General features: G+C 55.4%; 10 protein-coding genes across 10 annotated transcripts; 6 read left to right on the top strand and 4 right to left on the bottom strand.

Annotated features, from left to right (window-relative positions):
* Positions 1-2,104: 2,104 nt before the first annotated feature.
* Positions 2,105-3,780, top strand: GLOTRDRAFT_71264 (60S ribosomal protein L3). Its single transcript, XM_007864384.1, has 7 exons — positions 2,105-2,158; positions 2,210-2,219; positions 2,281-2,367; positions 2,421-2,514; positions 2,576-3,190; positions 3,244-3,533; positions 3,592-3,780. Exons 1-7 carry the CDS (start codon positions 2,154-2,156, stop codon positions 3,655-3,657), a joined length of 1,167 nt encoding a protein of 388 aa, XP_007862575.1. The 5' UTR covers positions 2,105-2,153; the 3' UTR covers positions 3,658-3,780.
* Positions 3,781-4,590: 810 nt separating this feature from the next.
* Positions 4,591-5,922, top strand: GLOTRDRAFT_21380 (uncharacterized protein; the record flags this gene model as incomplete). The annotated part of the gene is made up of 1 exon (XM_007863441.1): positions 4,591-5,922. A coding segment is annotated over one exon (1,332 nt), but the record flags the coding sequence as incomplete, so codon positions are not given.
* GLOTRDRAFT_136468 (uncharacterized protein) lies at positions 4,682-6,878 on the bottom strand (the record flags this gene model as incomplete). The annotated part of the gene is made up of 2 exons (XM_007864383.1): positions 4,682-6,669; positions 6,724-6,878. The coding sequence occupies 2 exons, from the start codon at positions 6,876-6,878 to the stop codon at positions 6,093-6,095; spliced, it is 732 nt and encodes a 243-aa protein (XP_007862574.1). The 3' UTR covers positions 4,682-6,092.
* Positions 6,879-7,367: 489 nt separating this feature from the next.
* Positions 7,368-8,410, bottom strand: GLOTRDRAFT_125942 (uncharacterized protein; the record flags this gene model as incomplete). Its single annotated transcript, XM_007864382.1, has 4 exons — positions 7,368-7,528; positions 7,579-8,076; positions 8,126-8,207; positions 8,267-8,410. The coding sequence occupies 4 exons, from the start codon at positions 8,408-8,410 to the stop codon at positions 7,368-7,370; spliced, it is 885 nt and encodes a 294-aa protein (XP_007862573.1).
* Positions 8,411-10,591: 2,181 nt separating this feature from the next.
* GLOTRDRAFT_103634 (ClpS-like protein) lies at positions 10,592-11,177 on the top strand (the record flags this gene model as incomplete). The annotated part of the gene is made up of 3 exons (XM_007864381.1): positions 10,592-10,735; positions 10,801-11,010; positions 11,061-11,177. The coding sequence occupies 3 exons, from the start codon at positions 10,592-10,594 to the stop codon at positions 11,175-11,177; spliced, it is 471 nt and encodes a 156-aa protein (XP_007862572.1).
* A 186-nt stretch (positions 11,178-11,363) lies between these two features.
* Positions 11,364-14,363, bottom strand: GLOTRDRAFT_71257 (uncharacterized protein; the record flags this gene model as incomplete). Its single annotated transcript, XM_007864380.1, has 12 exons — positions 14,303-14,363; positions 14,002-14,234; positions 13,468-13,860; positions 13,293-13,413; positions 13,131-13,244; positions 13,055-13,075; positions 12,533-12,997; positions 12,439-12,485; positions 12,027-12,387; positions 11,846-11,933; positions 11,634-11,786; positions 11,364-11,568 (listed from the first exon to the last, which is right to left on the bottom strand). The coding sequence occupies exons 1-12, from the start codon at positions 14,322-14,324 to the stop codon at positions 11,364-11,366; spliced, it is 2,223 nt and encodes a 740-aa protein (XP_007862571.1). The 5' UTR covers positions 14,325-14,363.
* Positions 14,364-15,874: 1,511 nt separating this feature from the next.
* On the top strand, positions 15,875-18,387 carry GLOTRDRAFT_55822 (uncharacterized protein; the record flags this gene model as incomplete). The annotated part of the gene is made up of 2 exons (XM_007863721.1): positions 15,875-16,170; positions 16,231-18,387. 2 exons carry the CDS (start codon positions 15,875-15,877, stop codon positions 18,083-18,085), a joined length of 2,151 nt encoding a protein of 716 aa, XP_007861912.1. The 3' UTR covers positions 18,086-18,387.
* A 2-nt stretch (positions 18,388-18,389) lies between these two features.
* GLOTRDRAFT_55819 (40S ribosomal protein S17) lies at positions 18,390-19,463 on the bottom strand. The gene is made up of 5 exons (XM_007863720.1): positions 19,334-19,463; positions 19,222-19,277; positions 19,055-19,109; positions 18,793-18,993; positions 18,390-18,735 (listed from the first exon to the last, which is right to left on the bottom strand). The coding sequence occupies exons 1-5, from the start codon at positions 19,334-19,336 to the stop codon at positions 18,613-18,615; spliced, it is 438 nt and encodes a 145-aa protein (XP_007861911.1). The 5' UTR covers positions 19,337-19,463; the 3' UTR covers positions 18,390-18,612.
* A 67-nt stretch (positions 19,464-19,530) lies between these two features.
* Positions 19,531-20,657, top strand: GLOTRDRAFT_55814 (ribosomal protein S8). Its single transcript, XM_007863719.1, has 5 exons — positions 19,531-19,767; positions 19,820-19,831; positions 19,892-19,991; positions 20,245-20,423; positions 20,477-20,657. The coding sequence occupies exons 1-5, from the start codon at positions 19,747-19,749 to the stop codon at positions 20,555-20,557; spliced, it is 393 nt and encodes a 130-aa protein (XP_007861910.1). The 5' UTR covers positions 19,531-19,746; the 3' UTR covers positions 20,558-20,657.
* A 183-nt stretch (positions 20,658-20,840) lies between these two features.
* Positions 20,841-21,505, top strand: GLOTRDRAFT_34720 (NDUFA12-domain-containing protein; the record flags this gene model as incomplete). Its single annotated transcript, XM_007863594.1, has 5 exons — positions 20,841-20,956; positions 21,018-21,067; positions 21,123-21,151; positions 21,218-21,334; positions 21,395-21,505. The coding sequence occupies 5 exons, from the start codon at positions 20,841-20,843 to the stop codon at positions 21,503-21,505; spliced, it is 423 nt and encodes a 140-aa protein (XP_007861785.1).
* Positions 21,506-21,534: the final 29 nt, after the last annotated feature.

Below are 21,534 nucleotides of genomic sequence, written 5' to 3'. Positions count from 1 at the left end.
TCCCGAGCGGTCTAGTGAAATTCAAATGATACTTCAAGAAAGATAGGAATATTTGTGTCAGCTCTATGATATACAGTGTAAAATAGGGAGTATCTTATGCCCAGCTCAGGACTCGTAACCAGCCATGCACAGCATTGGCCCACTCCCCCCAAGTACAAAAGGACTTAAGGCATCGACGGCATGATGTACTAGCTAATAGTAGCTATAATTTAATAAACAATCCGTCGACCAAGAAGCAAGCGAGCCCAGCGGGCCTACACACACTCGCAACGGTTAGTACTAGTATGACAATAGACTAGTAGAGCCTCCATATTCATCCCTTAGTATTCATTACCGTCTTAAACTATCAGCCATGTTTGAATACATGCAAGTCTCGATTATCTAGCGCACCGGCATCCGGGAGTAGAAAATAACCTACTCCGGGGATCACGTGCTGTCCTTGTCGGGCGTCAAGACAAACCCCGACAAAAGCAGACAAACCCCTTGTCGGGTGTCAAACCCCCCGACAAGGCCATCACTGGTTGTCTGGACCGGGGCGGATGCCACACGGCAATCTTACTTGGCAAAAAGACAGCGAAAACTGGGGAAATAAACCGTAGGTATGAACATATTACTTTGCGGCATTGCTGAATAGTGTACATTAATATGCAGTGTAGTTTCAATGAATATACCCAACCCAATGTCAATGACTAACTATGCTTGTGGTGGCATGACACTGCCAGTAGTACACTGCTACCGGTGGCATGAGTTGGGGGGAGAGGAGAGGGGCACGTCCGAATGAATATCAGGATGCTCAAGCTGTGGCACAAACAGCTCTGATTACTTACCATGTTTTCCGCCAATCACCCGACGAGTTCAATCTCACAAATACCATTGACACGGACCAGCACTATTATCATGGATCTGATAGTTTAACAGTTTTGAATGCATTCTATCATAAGCAGGGGGCCTGACAAGGACGCATCTGTGTGGGCAGAGAGGCCCCTTGAAAATACCCATAGTGGTCTGATACCAGTTTTGGTAAAAATCACCCTCAACTGGGTGCCAGGTCTGATACAGTTTTGGTAAAGAACCTGCCGGTGGGATCAATCTTGGATACCAATTTTCGGGTAAAAACAGGCATCCAGAGCAAAGGTCGGATACTATTTGGGTAACAATTATGGCCACAACAGTGCCACAACTTGCCACAATAATCAGGTGGTGAGATTCTTGGATTCCATATACACCAGTGCACCTCGGAGAGGCTCATAAAGCCCATACATAACTGAATCTGGTATGACTGCAGGCACTGGAATTTTTTTGTGAATAAATAAATATCCTCAAGTCCTCAGGTTGGATACCAATGTTTCGGTAAAAATCACGTCTAAGGCGAGAGGTCGGATACTTTTCGGGTAAAACACATCCCAATATGGGAATTTTGGTTTCGGTAAAAATGGGGGGAAGATTGGTATCTGGTATCAGACCTCTATGGGTATTTTCAGGGGGCCTGGGCAGAGCCACAAAACTCCGCCACGTGCGCCGTGTAGTGGCTTGCACGTGCCTCCGACGTTCGTGTTCGCGGTTCGCGAACGCGTTCGGCGGTGTGACCTCCCAGTGGGGTCGACTTTCAGATTACGAGACCACCCGCGCTGTAATCACACGTGAAAGGACGCGACTGAGCGCGTCTTTGCACTTTGCGATAAAGGTTCTCGTGTCGCGTCGTGCTGCGCTCATTATGGTGCTGATTAGAACGGTGATCTCAGCTCAGGCATTACCACAGACTTTCCGTCGTGAACGATCACGACAGAGTCGTTTTACACGGTCAACTGCTGCGGAAACCTCCGCTTATACACACCAGACGCGTCCTCAATGAATTGCAGTGTTCTATGAGACTCAGCGCGTCGCGACGCTCTTCCCTTCATCGACGTCGCTCGCGTCGACAGCTAGACGCGTTGCTGACATTGCATGATTACATCAGCCACATCCAAATGCGCGTCCGTGAGAAATGCTGTGCACCCGGCGATTTACGGCGATAATCCCGGTCTCGCTAAACTACTCGTGAGAAAGACTGTACAGTACCACAGCCACCGGCTCTGTAATTTGGTCGTCGCGCGCGCCAACGCCCAGCACCCAGCACCCAGTCCCCGCCGCCGCCCCCCTCAAGATCATTCAAAATGAGGTGAGTACGTCTTTGTCCGCGTCATAAAGCTATGGGCTGACATATTGCTAGTCACCGTAAGGTTCGTTGCTGAGATAGATGCTCGCAAAATGTCGGGATATTGAGTGCGCTATGGTTCACAGTACGAAGCTCCTCGCCACGGCTCGCTCGGTTTCCTTCCCCGCAAGCGTGCGGCGCGTCACCGCGGGAAGGTTAAGGCGTTCCCCAAGGTACGTCTGCAGCAGCTGGTGGGATCGACGCAGGACTGAACAATTGCGATCAGGACGACCCCAAGAAGCCCGTCCACTTGACTGCTGTTATGGGTTACAAGGCGGGTATGACCCACGTCGTTCGTGACCTCGACCGTCCTGGCTCCAGTACGTGTTTGACTACCCATCTCATGCAATCGACTCTGACCCACGAATTGCTCGTGTTCAGAGATGCACAAGCGTGAAATTGTTGAGGCCGTTACCATCATTGAGACTCCCCCCATGGTCGTCGTCGGTGTCGTCGGTTACGTCGAGACTCCCCGCGGCCTCCGCACCCTCACCACCGTCTGGGCTTCCCACCTTTCCGACGAAGTCAAGCGCCGGTTCTACAAGAACTGGTACCGTTCGAAGAAGAAGGCCTTCACGCGCTACGCCAAGAAGGCCGCCGAGGACGGCGGCAAGTCCGTCGCACGCGAGCTTGAGCGCATCCGCAAGTACTGCACGGTCGTCCGCGTCCTCGCGCACACCCAGATCCGCAAGACGGGTCTCGGGCAGAAGAAGGCGCACCTCATGGAGATCCAGGTCAATGGCGGGTCTGTTGCGGACAAGGTCGAGTTTGCGCACGGTCTGTTCGAGAAGCCGATCGAGGTCGGCAGCGTCTTCGAGCAGGACGAGTGTGTCGATGTTATTGCCGTCACCAAGGGTCACGGTTTCGAGGGTGTGACGCACCGTTGGGGTACCAAGAAGCTGCCTCGCAAGACGCACAAGGGTCTCCGCAAGGTCGCTTGTATCGGTGCATGGCATCCTTCGAAGGTCATGTACTCTGTTGCCCGTGCCGGTCAAAGTGAGTTGAACCCCGCCCTTCATACTTGAAATGAGCCTTACCATAGTACTTAGACGGTTACCACCACCGTACGGAGCTCAACAAGAAGATCTACCGCATTGGGTCTGGTACCGATGAGGGCAACGCCTCCACCGAGCACGACGTCACGAAGAAGGCCATTACGCCTATGGGTGGCTTCCCCCACTACGGTATCGTGAAGAACGACTTCCTCATGGTCAAGGGCTCCATCCCGGGTACTAAGAAGCGTGTCATCACCATCCGCAAGTCGCTCATGGTCCACACGTCTCGCCGGGATCTCGAGAAGGTCTCCCTCAAGTTCATCGATACCTCGTCCAAGTTCGGTGTAAGTGATACTGTGTTCTGCATGTTACTTATCGGACTCACGTGTCATTTTTCCGCAGCACGGTGCTTTCCAGACGTTCGAGGAGAAGGCGGCGTTCTTGGGTACTCTCAAGCCTCGGGCTTAAAAGTACTTTGTGTTCCCTCTTTACGTCCTATGCGTCTACTGTTGTATTGCCCATGCTATGCCTACGTACTGCCAATGAGACCTTTGGTTGCTAGTACCCATATGCAATTCGAGGCTTTACTTCGCTCATATTGTGAACGACCGCCCTCCGTGCCCATTGGACGCGGTACGTCGAAGATGCCGTATGGCCGTGAGAGTTCCCGTACTTGCCGAAATTTTGGTAAACGCCCGAGCGCTGTTGGCCGCAACGTCTGCGCTCGAGTCCGGCTGGAGGTCGACACGCTGGAGTGTACCGCTTTCGCGTGAGGTTGCAGTGCGTGTCGCGGTACGTCCCAGCATGCTTTGCGTAAATTGCTGCCCAGGCCCGCTCACGCCTGGGTTTCTTCCAGGATGACTGCACGTGCCATTGATGCTGAGAGCGTCCTCGCTGGGCCTCCGACTCCCGTTCTCGCGATGTCGCTCTCTCGAACGTCGGGACTGCTTATGTGGTGCACAGACGCAGACCTGGACAAGCCTGGCGGTTCGTCGCGGGGCAGCGGATGCGTGTGCTGTCCAGAACCGTCCGCGATTGGAACTTCCTCCGCACTTGGACAGACGAGATATAGAAGGGAAGGTTGCAGTACGCAGAAGCGGAGGCGAAAACGGACGAGACGACACCCAAGCGGTATCGCCTCCCCATTCACCCAGGGCTTCTGCGATTCCAGATGGGACCGACCCTTCGACGCATGGCTCCAGTGCTGTCTCGGACAGGGTTGTACTCAATTTAGACGAAGCTTTCAAAGAAAGCGACATGAACGACGCCCGTGTCGCGTCGAAGCGCAAGGGTCTCACCCACCATGCCGAGAACGCGCTCGATTTCTGGGACAGGACCAGCGTTCCGATCCAGAGTCCTCGACCACGGCGTGTCCGCCACCGCGCAGACGCGCTACGGGACAAACACCTGGACACTCTCGCCAGGACCAACTCCGTCGCCGAAGCTTGGGCGGCCTACAGCAACTACCGCACGCTATCCATGCTCGAGCTCGCACCCGGCGAAGAGCCGCAGATTCCTTTCGCGCACCTGCACCGCCTGGCGCGCCTCATCACATCCGTCAAGCCGCGCACCCGGAACGAGTTCTTGCAGCTGTACTCTGTCATAAACACTCTCAGGAAGACAGGCGGAACCGTCCATCTCTGGGAGTGGAACGCGCTGATGGACTGCGCGGGAAAAGGGTCTCGGAAGACGCAGTTTGCGGACTATCAACGGTCTCTTGCTGTTCTGAATGACATTCTGGCGTCGCAGCGCGCTCCAGGGGCGTCGGGACGTGGTGATGACAACGGGGCCTTAGAGTCATCCAAGGGGAAAGGCTTGGCACCTGATGTATATACATACACCACGCTCCTCAACATCGCAGGCCGAACGTTGGATTCGAATGCCGTCCGTCACGCGCTGTCACTTTTCCGAGCTAGCAAGATCCCTCCGAACCGCATCACCCACCTTGTCCTGCTCCGCTACTTCACTCACAAGAATGACAGTGTGGCCATCCGGCAGACCATGTCGCACATGAAGGAGCAAGACATTCCCCTGGATATAGCAGCTGTGAACGCATTCATCTGGGCTTTTGCTCGCAATGGTCGTCTGGAGCTTGCGTGGAATGTCTACCGTGTCCTCCGGTATCATCTACAGCCTAAGGAAGGGTCCGGCTCTGAAGGTTTTGACGATGAAGAAATCATGGCGGTGAAGGAGAACTTCGCTGGCGATGGCTTGGCCATACCCGATGACATGGTACCGGACCATGTCACGTACCACACCCTAATCCAAGCCTTTGCCTATCGAGGGGATGTCATAAGGTCCCTTCAAGTCTTTGTGGACATGCTCTCTAGCCCCCTTGACGGGTCGCGACGCTCGGACACTGATCCTCCGACCTTTACGCCCACTCTTGCCGCCTACCGAGCGATTTTCTACGGGTTTGCGCGGTACGGCCGACCTTCTGTGGCCTCGACTGGCTTGATCCCCGTTATTTCGCAGCAGGAGCCGGGCGACCCCTTCGAGTCCGATTCTCCCTCCGGTTTCGCGTGGAGCCCGGAAAATCTGGACCTCGTTTTCCGGAACTTCTTGGACCTGCCCGGCGATGTTCACCCCAGCGACCGGATGGTGTGGTGGATTATCGTGGCATTTATCAAGACGAGCGACGCAGACGTCGTTAGACTTAGGGACGTGTGGTCTCGTCTTCAGGGGAGATACCCTGGCCACTGGAGTGAGCGTATCAGGCGATTCGAGGCTATTATATCGCACAGCAATGAGCGTCATAGTCAAAAGGCTTTGCTAGATCTAATCCGGAATACATTGTAGAAAGTATAATCAAACTCTGGCGTGAAAAGTCCGTATATTGTACAGCCGTCTATAACCCGATTGGTACATTGGCAAGAAGGTGGAGGCTCTACTGAGCAGACTGCTCAAATGTCACCGCCATTCCGTTGCCGCCATTCTACGTAATCGTCCCATCCTACAGTGCATTTGCTGCTCTGGTATCTCCTGAGTCTGATGCTACGACGGAGATCCTCTGTGATACGGCCAGTCCACCCTGCTTTATGGATAGCGCTGTCTATAGCCTCGATCTTATCCCATCCCTGCTCAGGCATGACTTCGGGGAGGTATGTAGCAGAGAAGGACTGCTTGGATGTGAAGCGAGGAAGAGATGGCGTACTGGAGAACGGAGAGCCGGGCTCCGTGGACGGCGTGGACGAAGGGATCAGAGAAGGATGAGGAAAAGAGATGCTGATGCCATGGACGCCTATGGTCCAGTCCAGGTAGGAAGATGCATCCTCGAAGTCCGTGAGCAAGGAGATCTTGCACTCCAGGCTGGAAAGCTCCTTCTCTTCGATCTTCCTGAATCGATGGTCCCTGAAGGCGCTGATGAGGGCGTATTCAGCCAGACCTTCGCTGAGGGGTTGGGCCTCGAAAGTGCCGATACAGCCCCTTAGTCTCGGGTGCCGACGAGAGGATCGTGTATTCCAAGTAACGAAGAGAGGGCTGACGGCCACGATAAGAATAATTACATCGAGCAATAAAAATCATGCCGCTCACTATTTCTCGTCTGCAAACTTGGTAGGGATCGGGTCGCTGCCCGTCAGGGCGCAGTACAATGCATCGAACGCATGGTAGCAGTGCTCAGGAGTGCAGACCGAGGACGCAGCCTCTTCCACTTGTCCGGCGGCGGGGTCAGAGGGGAGGAGAGACATGAGGACGTCCGGCAACCGTCGGTGGGGCGCTGCAGGAGGGCGCAGGGGGCAAAGAAAGGGAATGCAAAGCAGCGTGCATGATATACGGGAATATGCCGTGGACTTGACCCAAATTCATCAAGAGACGTTACCAAACTGAGCGATTGTGGCAGATTCTGCGTCCCGGGGCCTGCACAGTGTAGGAGCGTATGAAACGGATGCTAGGCTCTGATTAATCGACCCGGCCATTCAAAGACACCAGTAGAACGTGGAGCATTCATAACAATCCGGGCAGTCCAACATTATTAATACTGGGATTATACACAGTACATAAATAATAGGACAGCAGTCGACCAGCGACGCAGCCTGGTTAATGGAAGGCATTATCATGGCAGATCATAAACCACAGCCCCTCTGCAAAATCGATCTGCTCAGTAACGGCGTCGGTACGGGCAGACATGCAGACCTACTCTTCCCGCATCATCTCCCAGCGCACTCCTTGGCACCGATTTAGAAGGGGACGTTAGGTAGCGGCGCCTGTGCGGTGGGCGTCGCCGCACCGGGAACAAATTGAGTGACGGTCATCGTAACCGTCGGGCATGGCGGGCACGACGAAAGCAATGATACCGAAGGCCTCTCGATAGCGTACGACCCGGTCCACTCTTCGACGACTGTGCACATGTCAGCCAAATACCCACCCCGAAGGAACACAGCAGCTTACTTTGCTCGTCGCGGCGGAGCGCGACCTCGTGGTGGCCAGAAGGCACGATGTAATAACCAGGCAGCACGCCAGCCGCGAAGCAGTCGTCGATCTCGCTGTCGCAGTAGCGGCCCATCTCGGAGACGGGGTCCATGCGCGGGGGCATCGCGATCCCGTCGACGAGGACCTCGACGCGCTCGCGCGAGGCGGCGGCGTCGGGGCGCACCCACATGACGGTGTCGTACGCATAGTCCACCTCCGTGACGGTGACGGCGGCCTCGGCCTCCTTGATGGATACGTCGGTCCAGGACACGAGCATGTCGGAGACGGCTTGCGCAGGCAGCGCGGTGGGGCGGGGAGCGATCGAGGTCAGGGTCGGGGCGATGATGGACGTGGCATAGCCCGCCCATTCCATGGAGGTCGTGCCGTAGACGACACGCCATGCTTCGGCCTCGGCGTCCCCCGTCGAAGTGGGACGCGGGATGAACATGGTAGAGGTGGCGAGCTTCGTCCATCGGACTGGAGATAAATCAGATGTAGTCTCGGGATGAAGCATGACTGCACTGACCCTCCTCGAGACCATCGGCCGCTACCGTAATCTCGCCGTACGAGACATCGGACGGCAGGTGCGTAGGTTTGACCAGTGCCTCCTAGGAGCGGTTGTGAGCAAAATTGCCTACTTACAGCTCCGTATATCTCGCAGGCTCACCGTGCCAGAGGGTGTCTTCGACGCAAAGACGGTCGTTGCCGTGTGGTACACCAGGTCGAAGCATCCAGTGGTACAAGGCTGCTCCGCCGAGACCATACCGAGCAGAGAAAGAGCGAGCAGGAACGCAAAGGCGAGGAAATTCATGTCGGCGTCTCAAGAAGTTGTAAGGAAAAGAAGAGTTGGCGAGCAAGTTGGCGTACGTCGACGTTGCAATGGGTGTTTTATATCGCCTGCTAAGGTCCTGTCTGCAGCAGACGCCGGCAGGCCTGGCGCAGGCAGGACCTTGACACGCGGTGCACTTCGCTGAATGAGGATGGAGAGCGCACCCAGCTCTGGAGAATCGAGAGCGTGGACCTTGAGTACGATCGTGAAGGGGAATCGATCCTAACATCGCCCGCGAGACAGGGCAGTTATTTCTCCAGCCGGACGGGGGGCCGTGCTCTGCATCAGTGCCGATGTACAGCTGTATAATTCAATGTCAGCCTTGCATGGCTGAGAATACAGCAGTCCATTCAGTACTTCCTCGCAAGCACTCCGCGCTGAAGCTGAGCCTACCTTCATATCCCCAGTACGCACACCCAACTGCTCAAAGGTTCCTGCAGCCATACCGTTCCTGCATGCCCGCAAACGAGCGGCCCTTGTAGAGTGATAGGCAGACAGATATGCCTGTGACTGCAGATGATCGGTGCAGAAGTGAGCGCTGGAAAATGGCGAATAGTGCTGCACTGTCGTCGATGGAGCGTGCGCCAGTCCGAGGAGTAGGAGAACAGGGAGTAAGTACATCCGTATCCCAACTCGATGTCCGGCCGATAATCTATATGAAAAGCTAAATATACGCACCTACATGCGCCTGCACCTCCTCCCGGGCCCTGGAAGTTAATGACCGACGACACTTACCTTGGGCCCTGGTCCCCGCCAAGGAAATGACTCAGCCATGTGCAACGTATAGATGACACCTGCTTCAAGCGTGACCTTCACATCCAGCGAATAACAGTCTCCTGCCAGCCCGCTTAATGACCGGCGAAAGGTCCACCCGGCGTACCGTTCTCCAAGCTTGAATTGCTTTTTATTGATTTTGCGTCGAGTCTTGTCCTTGCAGGTGCACCGGGCTTAAAATATCATTGACATTGCGACGCGGTATTCATACGAAAGACAAAAACACACTACCACAGCAACCCGGGGTAACAGAAGGCATCGCATGCTCGCGCTCCCAACCGTTGGCGCATCGCAGGGCGCACGAACCGTCGGTTCTGTATGAAGCAACATCAACATTGCAACGAAACTCGCACGAAGCAGAACGCCATAACAATGACTGGCACAGTAATCACCTTACCCTCATAACGCATAACGACCTCACCCGGGGGGAGGGGGGGGGGATGGATGGTAGGGGGAAGGGCAGACAGAAGACGCGCAATATGTGCGTTTGCAGAGGGCGTAAGGAAAGGGGGTCGATTGTGGGTGGACCAGGACGTACGATCTACGAGGCCGCGGCAGGAAAGTCAAGACCGACGGAAGCGCACCCCCCAGCGAGGCACACAACGACCGTCTCCCCCTTCCGCGCGGGCTCGCCGCCGCGCACCCACCACCCGCCCCATCGGGCGCGGGCACATCCTTTGCTTTTACCTTTCCCTCATCGTCCGGCCTCGCCGCCCTCACCCTTCGTACGCCCTTACATGCTCACCACCCACCCGCATCTTGAGACTTCCCCTCGGGGCGCGGCAGCGAGTAGCCTGGATCGAGACAACGGTATTACGCCCTGTACAAATTCCAGATACGATCCCCTTGGCAGACAGTGAAGGCTTTTCTTCAGAATGTTACCCTTTGACTGCGAGAGGAGGCGGCAACAGATGGTGGATGGTCATCTCTGTGCTCTTCTCCGACAAGTCGTAGGATGCGGATGAAAGAACGAAATAGTGCCTGAGTTGGCTACAAGCATGGTTTCCTGCCAGGCAGTTTCAGAGCGAAAGCAATGGCACGGCCAGGATGCAGTTGCGTCGGGAATTGCCATTACTGGCGCGGCTATTTTAGGACGCGGCGCACTTGCATTTTCAAGTTTGGCTTTCAGTTGAGCAGGCCGTCTTCCGTTCCACCGTGCACAATGGCCGTAAGTACCTGCGCTCTCGTCGCCAGTGCGCTGGACGTTGACTGATCTGTCTCGCATCGCAGTCTCGCTGCTGCCGGACCCTCGCCTCCCTTTCACGCGCACGTCCCGTCCTCCGGTACGCCAGCTATCCCCCTTACCGTCCCGTACTGCCACTGACCGCCCAGCCCTTCTGCAGCTCACCGGCAGGATGGACAAGAGCCCTCTCATCCTCCTCAACCCGCATGGCCGCCGCCGCGCCCGAAGCCGCCGCCGCCGCCTCCCCCGCACCCCCGCCGCCGCCCTCTAACCCGAAGCTCGACCAGATCGTGAACGACATCTCCTCCCTCACGCTCCTGCAGGCCGCCGACCTCGTTACGCTCCTCAAGGCGCGTTCCTTCCTTTCCCCCTCCCATTCCCCTCACCATTCCCTAACCTGTGAACCCACCCCCAGACCCGCCTGAACATCCAAGAAATCGCCATGCCCGCCGCCGCCCCCTCCGCCGCGCCCGCCGCAGCCGCAGCCGAGGACGCCCCCGCCGAGGAAGAAAAGCCCAAAGAAAAGACCATCTTCTCCGTCAAGCTCGAGAGCATCGACGCCGCCGCCAAGGCAAAGGTCATCAAGGAGATCAAGGCCATGATCCCCAACCTCACGCTCATCGAGGTGCGTGTGTTCCCGTGCTCGCCGTCGGCCGGCGTTGACGCTGCGTGCAGGCGAAGAAGTTCGTCGAGTCCCTCCCGAAGGTCATCAAGGAGAACGTCCCCAAGGAGGACGCCGACAAGCTCAAGGCCACCTTCGAGTCCCTCGGCGGCGTCGTCAAGCTCGAGTAGACGCTTCCCCTTGCTCTCCTCACTCACTACACATACACATACTCAGACATTCTCACTAATATCATTAAGTATGCATGTCTGGACTACGCGCGTGAAAACCGAGTACCGAACGAGAGTATGTGTGTGACTACGAGACCAAACGTCCATGAACTATTAAATACGCGTGAACCAACGCACTCCCGCACCTCAATCCTCGCTCAAATACCGATACTCGAACCTAAAATCGCTCTTCTTCCGCTGACACCAGCTCCCCTCCCAGTCAAAGTACACATACACCCCCTGCTCGTACTCCTCCGTGATCGCCTGCGGCTCCGAGTGCCGCTGGAACCACGTCAGGTACTTCACGTGGAACCGCCACGACTGCCGCTTCAGCTCCTTCGCCGCCAGGTACCTGCGAGTGCACGGTAGTGTCAATCAAACGACAATGGGGTGGCGCGGAGAGAGAGAGACACTCACTGCAGGTACGTCCCCGGGTGGTAGTAGAACACGTAGAACAGCGTCTCCACGTCCAGCTGCGCGAACAGGCCCGCCGTGCTCAGGATCGGGCTCGGCTGCTGCGGGTAGTAGCTCGGCGTCGGGAAGTAGTTCCGCGGGACGTAGTACTTCGGCCTGCCACACCAACGTCAGCACAAGAGCCACACACACACAGATATGCCACAAGCACGTACTTCTCCGTATCCTGCGGCTGCGGCATACTCGAATAACTCCCCTCGAGCAGCTTATTCACCTGGTCAAGGTTCCCCATCCGGTGCACCGCTTCATATACCCAACCGACCCAAAACAAAGACGCCAAAAACAAAGCACCCCAGCATCAGCGCACCGCCACCAGCACAAAGAACCCGCGCTCACCCTTCTGCTTCACATTCTCAAACGACACCACCAGATCGCTCAGCGAGCCCGGGAACGCCGTGCGCGCCTGCTGCATCTGCGGCGGCACCGACCCGCGCTGCTGCGTCGACGGCGGCCGCTGCGCGCCCACCGCCTGCATCGGCATCTGCTGCTGCTCCGGCACCTTCACCCCCGGCGGGTACTGCGGGTACTGCTGCACCTGCTGCGGCAGCGGCGACGGCGCCGTCGGCGCGCCAATCGGGACGGGGAGCGCCTGCTGCTGCTGCTGCTGCGAGGGCGCGGGTGCTGGCGCGGGCGGCGAGGGTGCTGGCGGCTGCTCGGCGGCTGCGGGTGGTTTTTGCGAGTCGTTGGACGCCGCCTGCTGTATTACGCGTGAGAATGCTGCGCGTCAGTGCACGTAAACGGGGCGTACCGGCTGTGCTGGTGATGCAGAGTCGACAATTGGCGAAGATATCGACACTTTTTTACAGTCAGTCTTGCTAACCGGATGATGTACACGGACTTACCACTTCGGGATGCCGATCTTTGTGGCGACGATGACGTCGGCGCCAGCGATCCAGACACGGCTTCTGACAATGCTGGCGAATCGTGGTGCGAGTAATACGACGACCCGTCCTGCTGCAGCGCAGAAACAGAAGCAGAGCTGAGCATTGGACTCGTCACAGAAGGATGCGTCAAGCTCGGTGACGACGTGGCCGCATGATCCTGTGATGCCGTCGGTTGTGGTGGTGACAGTGCTGACGACGAGGGAGGAGTAGTGGCATTTGTGGACGCGGGGGCCTGGGATGGTGAGGAAACCGATGGGGTTGCACTTGTAGACGATGGTGGATTTACTGCTGCTGCTGCCGCCGCCGCATAACGTATTGGGGGTAGCTGTGCGGGTTGTCGAGGTGCTGGAGGTAGCCCAGCCTTGAGGATGCTCGACATTGGCTGTTGTGCAAAATTTGGATTTGGCGGAGGTTTCGGTGCCGCTGCGTAGCATGTTAGACATATTTGCGTGCGTCATAGGAGCTAGACGTAATACATACAATCTGCTGCTGATGATGGCTCTGAATCGAACTCGTCAGACCTGACAAGAGTGGAACAGAATAACTGCATGCTTACTCCGTAGTTGTAATGTGACGTTGTTGCCCTTCTTGAGTACCGGGCTGCCATCACGTTTACTCGAGCTGTCGTCCTCGTGCTGTTGTTTCTTATTTGGTGTTCGTGGTGGTAAGTCTGCACCATTTGAGACAGAGCTGCGAAGGGAAGTAAGTGGCGGTTCACCTTCGCTGGCCTCTTCGGATTCGTCACTCGAGGACTCGTCCGCAGCGATACCAAACTTCTCTTCCTCTTCGTCGAGATTTAGGTCGTCGTAGATTCCCTCATCCTCTTCAAAATCTTCCTCCTGAACGCACAAGCTTAAGAATTAGTAGTAACGGCTCCTGGCAACCAGACGCACCGCATTACTCTCGACGAAGTATTGCACATCATCCTTCAGTGCCGTTATTTTCTCCACCGGCAAGCTCCCGTTGTCCAATAACCGCAGGATGATCTCCAGCCGGCTTGTATGCCACCTCCGGCGCTCATTCAGCTTCTCCATCTCCTCCACCCGCTCCGCCGTCTGCCCTCCAGACTTACCCTTCTTCTTCCCACCAGCCATCTGTGCGGCCTCGATCTCCGCCTCCGTATGCTCCACTTGTTGTTGCAGCGCTTCCACCTGCTCCCGTACCCACGAAGCCGTGTCAAGCTTCTCCTGAGCCTTGGGATCGAGCTTAGCAGATTGAATAAGACCCTCTTTGGAGAACGCTTTTGTTTTCATCTCCTTTTCGCATGCCTTAAACTTCTCCATTTGCTATGTGGTTCAGACGCCCGCACGAGGACAGGCAGGAAACGTTGATTAGATAGAGAAACAAGGCCATCAGCATTCCGGAGTAGCGCTCGCCAGACGCAGCACGACTGCGCAAGCTGCCAGAGATACACAGAATGTACTCACTGTCTCGATTAACCTCCTATTCTCGAGCAGCGCCGACTTGTCCTTGATGTCATTGCTTGCTGCCCACGTCTTGATCTGGTCACGTAGCCGTTGCAATCGTTTAATCTGAGTCTTCAAGTCCATCTCCAGTTTCTCCTTCTGTGTCTGGTTGGTCGAGTTCTGCATCTTTTCGTAGATGCTCTCGAAGAGCTCGACGCCCTCCGCGACCTTCTTTAGTGTACGGTCGATTTCCGCTGCAGAGACGCGACGCATACACTTGAGTCAACGAAAGACACGTCAGGAAGGTAGAATATCGACGTACTTTGTAGCTTGCGCGCTGCCATGATGTGAGGCCAGCTTGGCTACAGTAAGTCGAATATGTTACGATGAAGCCGTCTCAAAGCAGCACTTGGTCCGGGGTCCGAAGTGGCGGTAAATTGGTCGTGTTTGGTTGTCGGACCATTACATAATGACAACCGCACGTGGCTAGTCACACGTCACGGTCCACCAGGCAGACCGCCACAACGGGGCGAGTGGCTGATTCTGTCAATAGATGTGGACAGTCATAGTGGGATCGTAAGGAGTAGTCTATACTTATGAGGGACTGATATAGTAGGCTTAGGACAGAAGATACGCGATTAAACGTTAGAGACGTAGACGAAGCATGCAGCGTCTCTCGATGCCTCACCCGGACGATCTTCAGCCCCATAACGAGCACTGTTTCACTGTTTCAGGCTCAATGAACCCGAACTTAGGCGAGTCAGGGAGCACACATAGTTCCCCGTCTCACTTCCGCCGTGGCAATTGAGACAGAAATATAGCCAGACGCGTGGCAGCAGCGAGCGCAGCTTGAAGTGAAATACACAACACGAAATGCATCCGGACCTACGTCACCTTGACTTCTCGTCTTCCACTCCCCACAGTCGCAAGCACACATCCTCCGCCTGATGCATGTTCATGGATTGCAGGCGATACGCTCTCATGAAAGTCACAGGGATTTCGCATGAGAAAAACGCAAACTGAGCTAGAAGATGGTCGAGGTATATAGATAGCTTGCAGAAGGCAAGATCACCATGGAAGAGCTCAAAGGCTGTTCAGCCAACTGGGAACGGGCAGCGAGATATATGGGCAACACGGAGACCGACGGCCTTAGACAGGACTGACAATCAGACTGTACCTGGATCGACTCAGGCGCCATCTCAGGCTTGACATAGGCATTGAAGAGAAGGCGATCGACACAGGGTAAAGACGCCTAATTCAGCCCGAAAGTGTAGACCAAGTAGCAATCGTACCAAGTCTGAGCACCATGACATGCCGGGCGCCCACAACTACATAAGGACTAGCGGCGCACTTGCGACACCCGAACGCCCGATGCACTGGAGGATGATGCGACGCGTACCAACGATACGTCCGGGGAGGTCTGGCGTATGGCAAGGCATGTGCCATGCGCTGCCTTCGAGAGTCGACTGCCAATCACTGATCAGAAGGCGTTAGCGACAGAGGTACCGCGAAGGTGGAATACGGCTAAGTCCCGAGCTCCGAGCTCTGAGCAGGGATTTCCTGGTCGACAAACGGAACGTAGGCAGAGCCTTTCCAGACAATCAACTGCAGTAATGCAGTCGTACACGCTGCAGGCGACGGCGGGCAGTACAGCCAGAAACAATAAACAAAGCTGTCACAGGCGTGTGACAGAGCCACAACAATGAGACAGGATCTGTGTTTGGATCTCGTGCCGCCCGGCGACTCGGTTCGAGCCAGTAAAGGGAAGCCATTATATGCCCGAACCAGCTCATTCTAAGCCCTTGGCTGAGGCTTCCACCATCGCTGCTATCGTTCACGACCTTCTCTTCCTCCCAACGACGACTCACGACCACCGTCGCCGCCAGCGCCGACGATGAAGGCCTTGCGCAACTCCCTCAAGGGGAACAAAGACCAGTCAATCTCGGGGCCCCTGCCGCGCATCTCTAAACCATCCCCTGCCCTACAGCCTCCGCAGAAGGTCATTCGCGCTACATCTTCCTACAAGTCTCAAGCACCCCAGGAGCTTTCGTTCCAGAAGGGCGACTTCTTCTACATATTCACAGGTGCGGATAGTCCAGGTGCCTACTATGAAGCCCACAATCCCGTCTCGGGTGCTCGAGGGCTGGTCCCCAAAGCTCTGTTCGAAGAATTGCAGAAGAACAGTTCAAAGTGAGCCTCCTGGGTTCATACGTATACGCATCGCTGATCCATGCAACAACCACCGTATAGGTTACACATATCGCCGCCACCTCCGATGCAGAATGGACGGCTATCCCCTAATGGTCCGAAAACGCCTGGTGGAGGGCCAAAGTCCCCGAAGCCGCAAGTATTCTATGCCGTCGTAATGCACGACTTCACCGCCGAGAGAGCGGATGAACTGGACGCCAAGGCAGGGGACCCCATCTCTGTCGTAGCCCAATCCAACCGAGAATGGTTTGTGGCGAAACCGATCGGACGTTTGGGCAGACCGGGCCTGATCCCCGTATCCTTCGTCGAAGTACGGGATCCAGCCACCAACCAGCCCATCCCAGACATCGATGCTATCATTGATCGCGGCGAACTGCCTCGGGTGGAGGAGTGGAAACGCCAGATGCTCACCTACAAAGCCAATAGCATCTCTCTTGGTGTTATCGACGATGTGTCCTCGCGAGGGCCGGTTCCCAATAGCCCATTCATGCCCCAGTATCCACCCACCCCCGAAATGCCGGCGCCTGTCGAAAAATTAGCACCCCCGCCGCCGTCGAATGGCTATGACGCCGCCGATGGCTCCCAAGCAGGTCCTTCGCGACCAGTTTCTCCGTTGCTTCTCCCGGAAGGCGTTTTGCTTGCAGCGGACGTTACTTCCTTCCACCACGAAATGGAGGAGTACTGGTTCCGTATCAACGCCATCTATCAGCCATTCGAACCTCCCAATTCCGACGTACTTCCGGCCGGAAAGCAGTTGGTGCTATTCCGGTCATACAATGACTTCTTCGACTTCCAAGTCAAGCTACTGGAGATGTTCCCTCGCGAAGCCGGTCGCGAGCCGCCGCACAAACGCATACTGCCGTTTATGCCTGGTCCAGTGGAGGACGTAGACGCCGTTGTGACGGCACAGCGCAGGGCAGAACTTGATGCATACCTCCATCATCTGTGTGATCTCCTGCAAACTAATGCGCAATATATCCTGCGACATCGAGTGCTGCGGGAGTTTCTGTCCGTGAAGCCAGGAGACGTCGAGACCGACATCGAACCGCAGGTCGAACAGATTAGGGCCATGCGGGATGTGTACGAATACATGGAGCGGAACGGAGATGCTCATGATCAGGATAACATCGATCCTCTGGCAGATGATTCGAGCTACGAGGATGAGTTGAATCATGGGTTGAGCCGGACGAGGATTCAGGAGGAAGACGAAGGCAGCGAAGGGTCGATCTATGAAGACGATACTCGGGTGCCCGGACAGGCGCATGACCGCGACCAAACCTACAAGTACCACAACTCGGCGACAAATGGTAATGGGGCCCAGATGCACCATGGGTACAAGCCATCTTTGGGCCAAGACCTCCATGCACGGTCTGGGTCGACATCTTCTCTTTCGATTCACCGAACACAATCACCAGGCGACTCGGCCTACCATTCCCGGTCGAACTCGCCTGTCTACCCTCCAAGTCAGAAGGATACCTACTCTTTGCGAAACCAGGTCCTATCGCCGCGAGAATCGGAGTCGACCCGCAGTAGCGGCTACTCCCAGACCTCGCACATGTCTGCCGCCAATTCTGCTGCATCTTCTGCGACATCTCCCACGTCGGCAAGGTCACGGTCGATTGCGAACACGCCTCCAATATCTGCGTCCAACCAGCAGCCTGCGTTCGTCAAGATCAAGATCTTCGACAGGACCGCGGACGACCTTATTGCTATCCGTGTGCACCCCAAGGTATCGTACTCGCAACTCATTGAGAAGGTCCAAGGAAGATTGGGCGGCAACATCGCGGCGCTGAAGTACCGGGATAGCATGAATAATGCCTTCGTGGAGCTGGAACACGATGAAGATCTGAGAGAATGGATTGAAACCGCGGACAAATATGTTCTATATGCTGAATGAAGACCGGGGGTTGGGTCAGAAAGACGTGTTGTATTACCGGACATTACGGGTGATGTATCAGGTATCTTTGGGTTCATTATCTTATTATCTCCATTTCCCTCTGTTCGTTATTCTCTTCTCGCCTTCCCTCTGATCTCGCTTTGTCTCTTGTGTCACCTGTGTTCGACGTTGATTTGTCCTCATAATCCATGTAGTAGTAGCGTCCACCTTCGTACTAGTTCACTAAATTTTTCACATACATCTGTTCCAGCTTCTCCCTGTCCCTTAACTTTATTCAACGAACGTATCTGGTCTCAACCATGAGGTCGCAATTCAGATCACAGGGAGATCTCATGGAACGTCAACAGCCGCCGTGACTGCAAGGCATCATGTGGGCAGTCGATGTCTCAAGGACGACCTGCCGCCCATGGCATCCCAGCGGGCTGTATGCATATAGGATTATATGAATCCTAAGTGTTTTACAAGCGGTAGAGCAATCATAGCATGACCATACGACATACTGACACCACACATCAATCCCGACCAACTCAAGCCCGACCAGCACCAGGGACGGCACGTCTCTGCCGGGGCGCACGCTCGGGGGCGGTACCAAGGGGGACGTTGACAACAGTAGTTTGGATGGAGTCGAAGTTGAGGGCGTGCAGGAGATCCTGAAAATCAAGAGTGGTCGATCATATGACGACAGGAATTGATAGAGGTGAACATACCTTGGTGTCGCTGTCGACCTCCAAGGGTGCACCCTGGGTGTCGAGGGCAGACACTTCGGGAACGTATTGGTCCTTGCGCTCACGCTCCTCTTCCTGGAGCTTGAAGGAGATACCGCGGACGGGGCCGCGCTGGATACGCTTCATCAAGTGGGTCGTAAAGCCCGCAATCTTATTGCGGAGGCGTTTTGAGGGGACCTCGGCCTGCGTAAAGCACGATATTGTCAGTCTCAACCATGGTTATCGCGAGTTGGCTAGTACGCACGACTTCATCGATGATCCGCTTGTTGGTGTGGAAGTCGAGGGTAAGGCGGGGGTAACTGGTGACAGCAAGTCAGCATCCATTTACTCTCCAATCCCAATCCTCATCCTAACATAGCCCCGTTCTCCAACCCGACCATCCTCTAACCATGGAAGACGTCGAACACTCACTATTTCTCGATGAGAACGCGAGAAGCCCTCTTGGTGGTCTTGGTGCGGACGCGGCCCTAGGTCGACAACGTTAGATCCAGGGCTCCAACTACCAGCAACGAAAGCAGCTCACCATGTTGATGAAGTCGGATACGTCGAGGGAAACGGTGAGCTTGACGTTCTATACGGCGCCTTCCCTTGCTATACACAAGCCTACACTCGCTGAAATCCGGCAAGTCCCGGCGTGGCTGGTTCATACTGTACAGTTCCTCCCGAATTGGGCCATCAGTATATTGTTCGTCGAGCGACGCCTGCCCGCCGTTGTTGCCGCCGTCGCCCTCAAGACTCCCATCAAGGTTTCATCAGGTGAATGCGCGTTCTTGTCTGCGAAACGGCCAGCGGAAAACGTCGTGTTTACCCGCCATGGTCGCATAGCCATCTTGACTCGCGCTTTCCATAGCGCGACACTCGGATTGGCTTAGGTGCTTACTTGCTTCTGTGTTTGCCAGCTCCCTCCCTCGATCTCTCCCTTCCCTGTAAAACAAGATGGTCCGCGTATCTGTCCTTGTGAGTGTATTCAGTTTCGGGATTTTCGAGACCTGGCTGACTTCTATGTTAGAATGACTGCCTTGTGAGTAGGCTCGAATGCGCAGGTGGCACCGACCAGGGTCTCATAATATATCTAATATAGAACAACATTGTGAACGCTGAGCGACGGGGCAAGCGCCAGGTGCTGATTCGTCCTTCCTCGAAGGTCGTTGTCAAGTTCTTGAGTGTCATGCAGCGCCATGGTGAGTACTGTACCTCATGGAATTGCATTGCCCCTCCCTCCCCCCGTTCGGAGTGATAACTACGATTGACGAGGTCTCGCTTCCACCCGTCCTTCGTTTTAACGCTCCGAGATATTGACAGTCTTCATAACACACGAAGCGCACTTCCGTTAATAAACTGGGGATTTGTGTTCACTCCGGAGACTACATGCCATCCCTCCCCGCTTCACTTCGTCTGTGGAAATCCGTTACTGAACGTGTTTCCTGACGACAGGCTACATCGGTGAATTCGAGATCATCGATGACCACCGTTCGGGCAAGATCGTTGTCCAGCTGAATGGCCGGCTGAACAAGTGCGGTGTGATCTCACCGCGCTTCAACATCCAAGTTACCCAGATTGAGTCATGGGTCAACTTGCTGCTCCCTGCCCGTGGGTTCGGTATCATGGTCTTGGTGCGTCTAAAGTCGCTTTTGCATCCTGCCCCATCACTAACGCATGTTAACAGACCACTTCTTCTGGTATCCTTGACCACGAGGAGGCCAGGCGCAAGAACGTCGGTGGCAAGATCTTGGGCTACTTCTACTAGATGTATTGCTTCTGTTGTCTTCGTCATGTCTCATGCTGTGATCGTGTACTAGTACAGTAGTATGCGATGATCAAAATGCATAGGCTCTGCTGCCTTTTTCTTTGGGGATCTCACAGTTGGAAGCAACACACTGGAGAGGAGAGCACGAAGGTATCAGACTCTTTCGTTGGGATTGGTTGAGAGGATCGCGATCGAGAGCACGCGTTTGGTACCAGTGCACGTGGTTGAGTCGGAATGCCGGGCGTCACTGGCTCCCTGACAGTGACTCTCTTCATCATTCACCATGGTCTCGATAGGGCGGTATATCCGCAACATACGGCGGTCGGGCGTCAAGAAATGGATGCGGGACATGATGTACATCGGCGACGCCAAATACGGGCAGTGTGTGGGCCAGGACCAGTGTGTATCACTCTATAGATTCGGTGCTTTGGCATGTATGACCGAACTTCTTCCCCCGCAGGTTCGGGAACAAGTACTACGAGAACTTGAATCCCGAGGATGAGTTGCCAGGTGAGTGCCGAAGGCATTGTACTGCTACGGTTTGCTGAATTTCCGTCGATGTCAGGTCGACACCGATGGGTTGACTTTGCCCAGGTACGCCCACATCTAGCTGTGCCCGGTTTCGACCGGTCCATGCTCATTTCAATCCCCTCCTTCTAGCACGACTTCAATGCTACCCAAGTCCCTGCCGAATGGCACTCGTGGCTGCACCACATCCGCCACCAGCCGCCTCCCCAGGATACCGTGATGCAGAACCTCTCACCGCCTTGGAAGGGCGTACGTACATCCCTCTCTGCTACAGCGCGCAGCTAATGACTACGTGTCATGAATCTTCAGCCGTGGGTAGAGAACTTGACTGGTACACGGGGTGCTTACAAGCCGTACAACACTGCTGCTGCCAAGATCAACCCTTGGGCTCCGAAGGTTGCTCCGCGGAACTCTACATGATAATGTTTATCACTTTCATTAGATTGCAT

Source organism: Gloeophyllum trabeum, assembly GCF_000344685.1.
Source record: "Gloeophyllum trabeum ATCC 11539 unplaced genomic scaffold GLOTRscaffold_00002, whole genome shotgun sequence".
NCBI lineage: Eukaryota > Fungi > Basidiomycota > Agaricomycetes > Gloeophyllales > Gloeophyllaceae > Gloeophyllum > Gloeophyllum trabeum.
This window is presented reverse-complemented; position numbering and strand designations above follow the sequence as displayed.

What these genes read in the sequence shown, in the direction of transcription:
- GLOTRDRAFT_55814 (XM_007863719.1), top strand. Translation starts at nt 19,747, where the DNA reads ATGGTCCGCGTATCTGTCCTT. An exon ending in GAGTGTCATGCAGCGCCATG is followed by an intron (nt 19,992 to 20,244) that starts GTGAGTACTGTA and finishes TCCTGACGACAG; the next exon opens with GCTACATCGGTGAATTCGAG. An exon ending in GGTTCGGTATCATGGTCTTG is followed by an intron (nt 20,424 to 20,476) that starts GTGCGTCTAAAG and finishes GCATGTTAACAG; the next exon opens with ACCACTTCTTCTGGTATCCT.
- GLOTRDRAFT_55819 (XM_007863720.1), bottom strand. An exon ending in CGCGTTCTCATCGAGAAATA is followed by an intron (nt 19,110 to 19,221) that starts GTGAGTGTTCGA and finishes TGCTGTCACCAG; the next exon opens with TTACCCCCGCCTTACCCTCG. An exon ending in AGGTCGACAGCGACACCAAG is followed by an intron (nt 18,736 to 18,792) that starts GTATGTTCACCT and finishes CTTGATTTTCAG; the next exon opens with GATCTCCTGCACGCCCTCAA.
- GLOTRDRAFT_71264 (XM_007864384.1), top strand. An exon ending in AGGTTAAGGCGTTCCCCAAG is followed by an intron (nt 2,368 to 2,420) that starts GTACGTCTGCAG and finishes AATTGCGATCAG; the next exon opens with GACGACCCCAAGAAGCCCGT. An exon ending in ATACCTCGTCCAAGTTCGGT is followed by an intron (nt 3,534 to 3,591) that starts GTAAGTGATACT and finishes ATTTTTCCGCAG; the next exon opens with CACGGTGCTTTCCAGACGTT.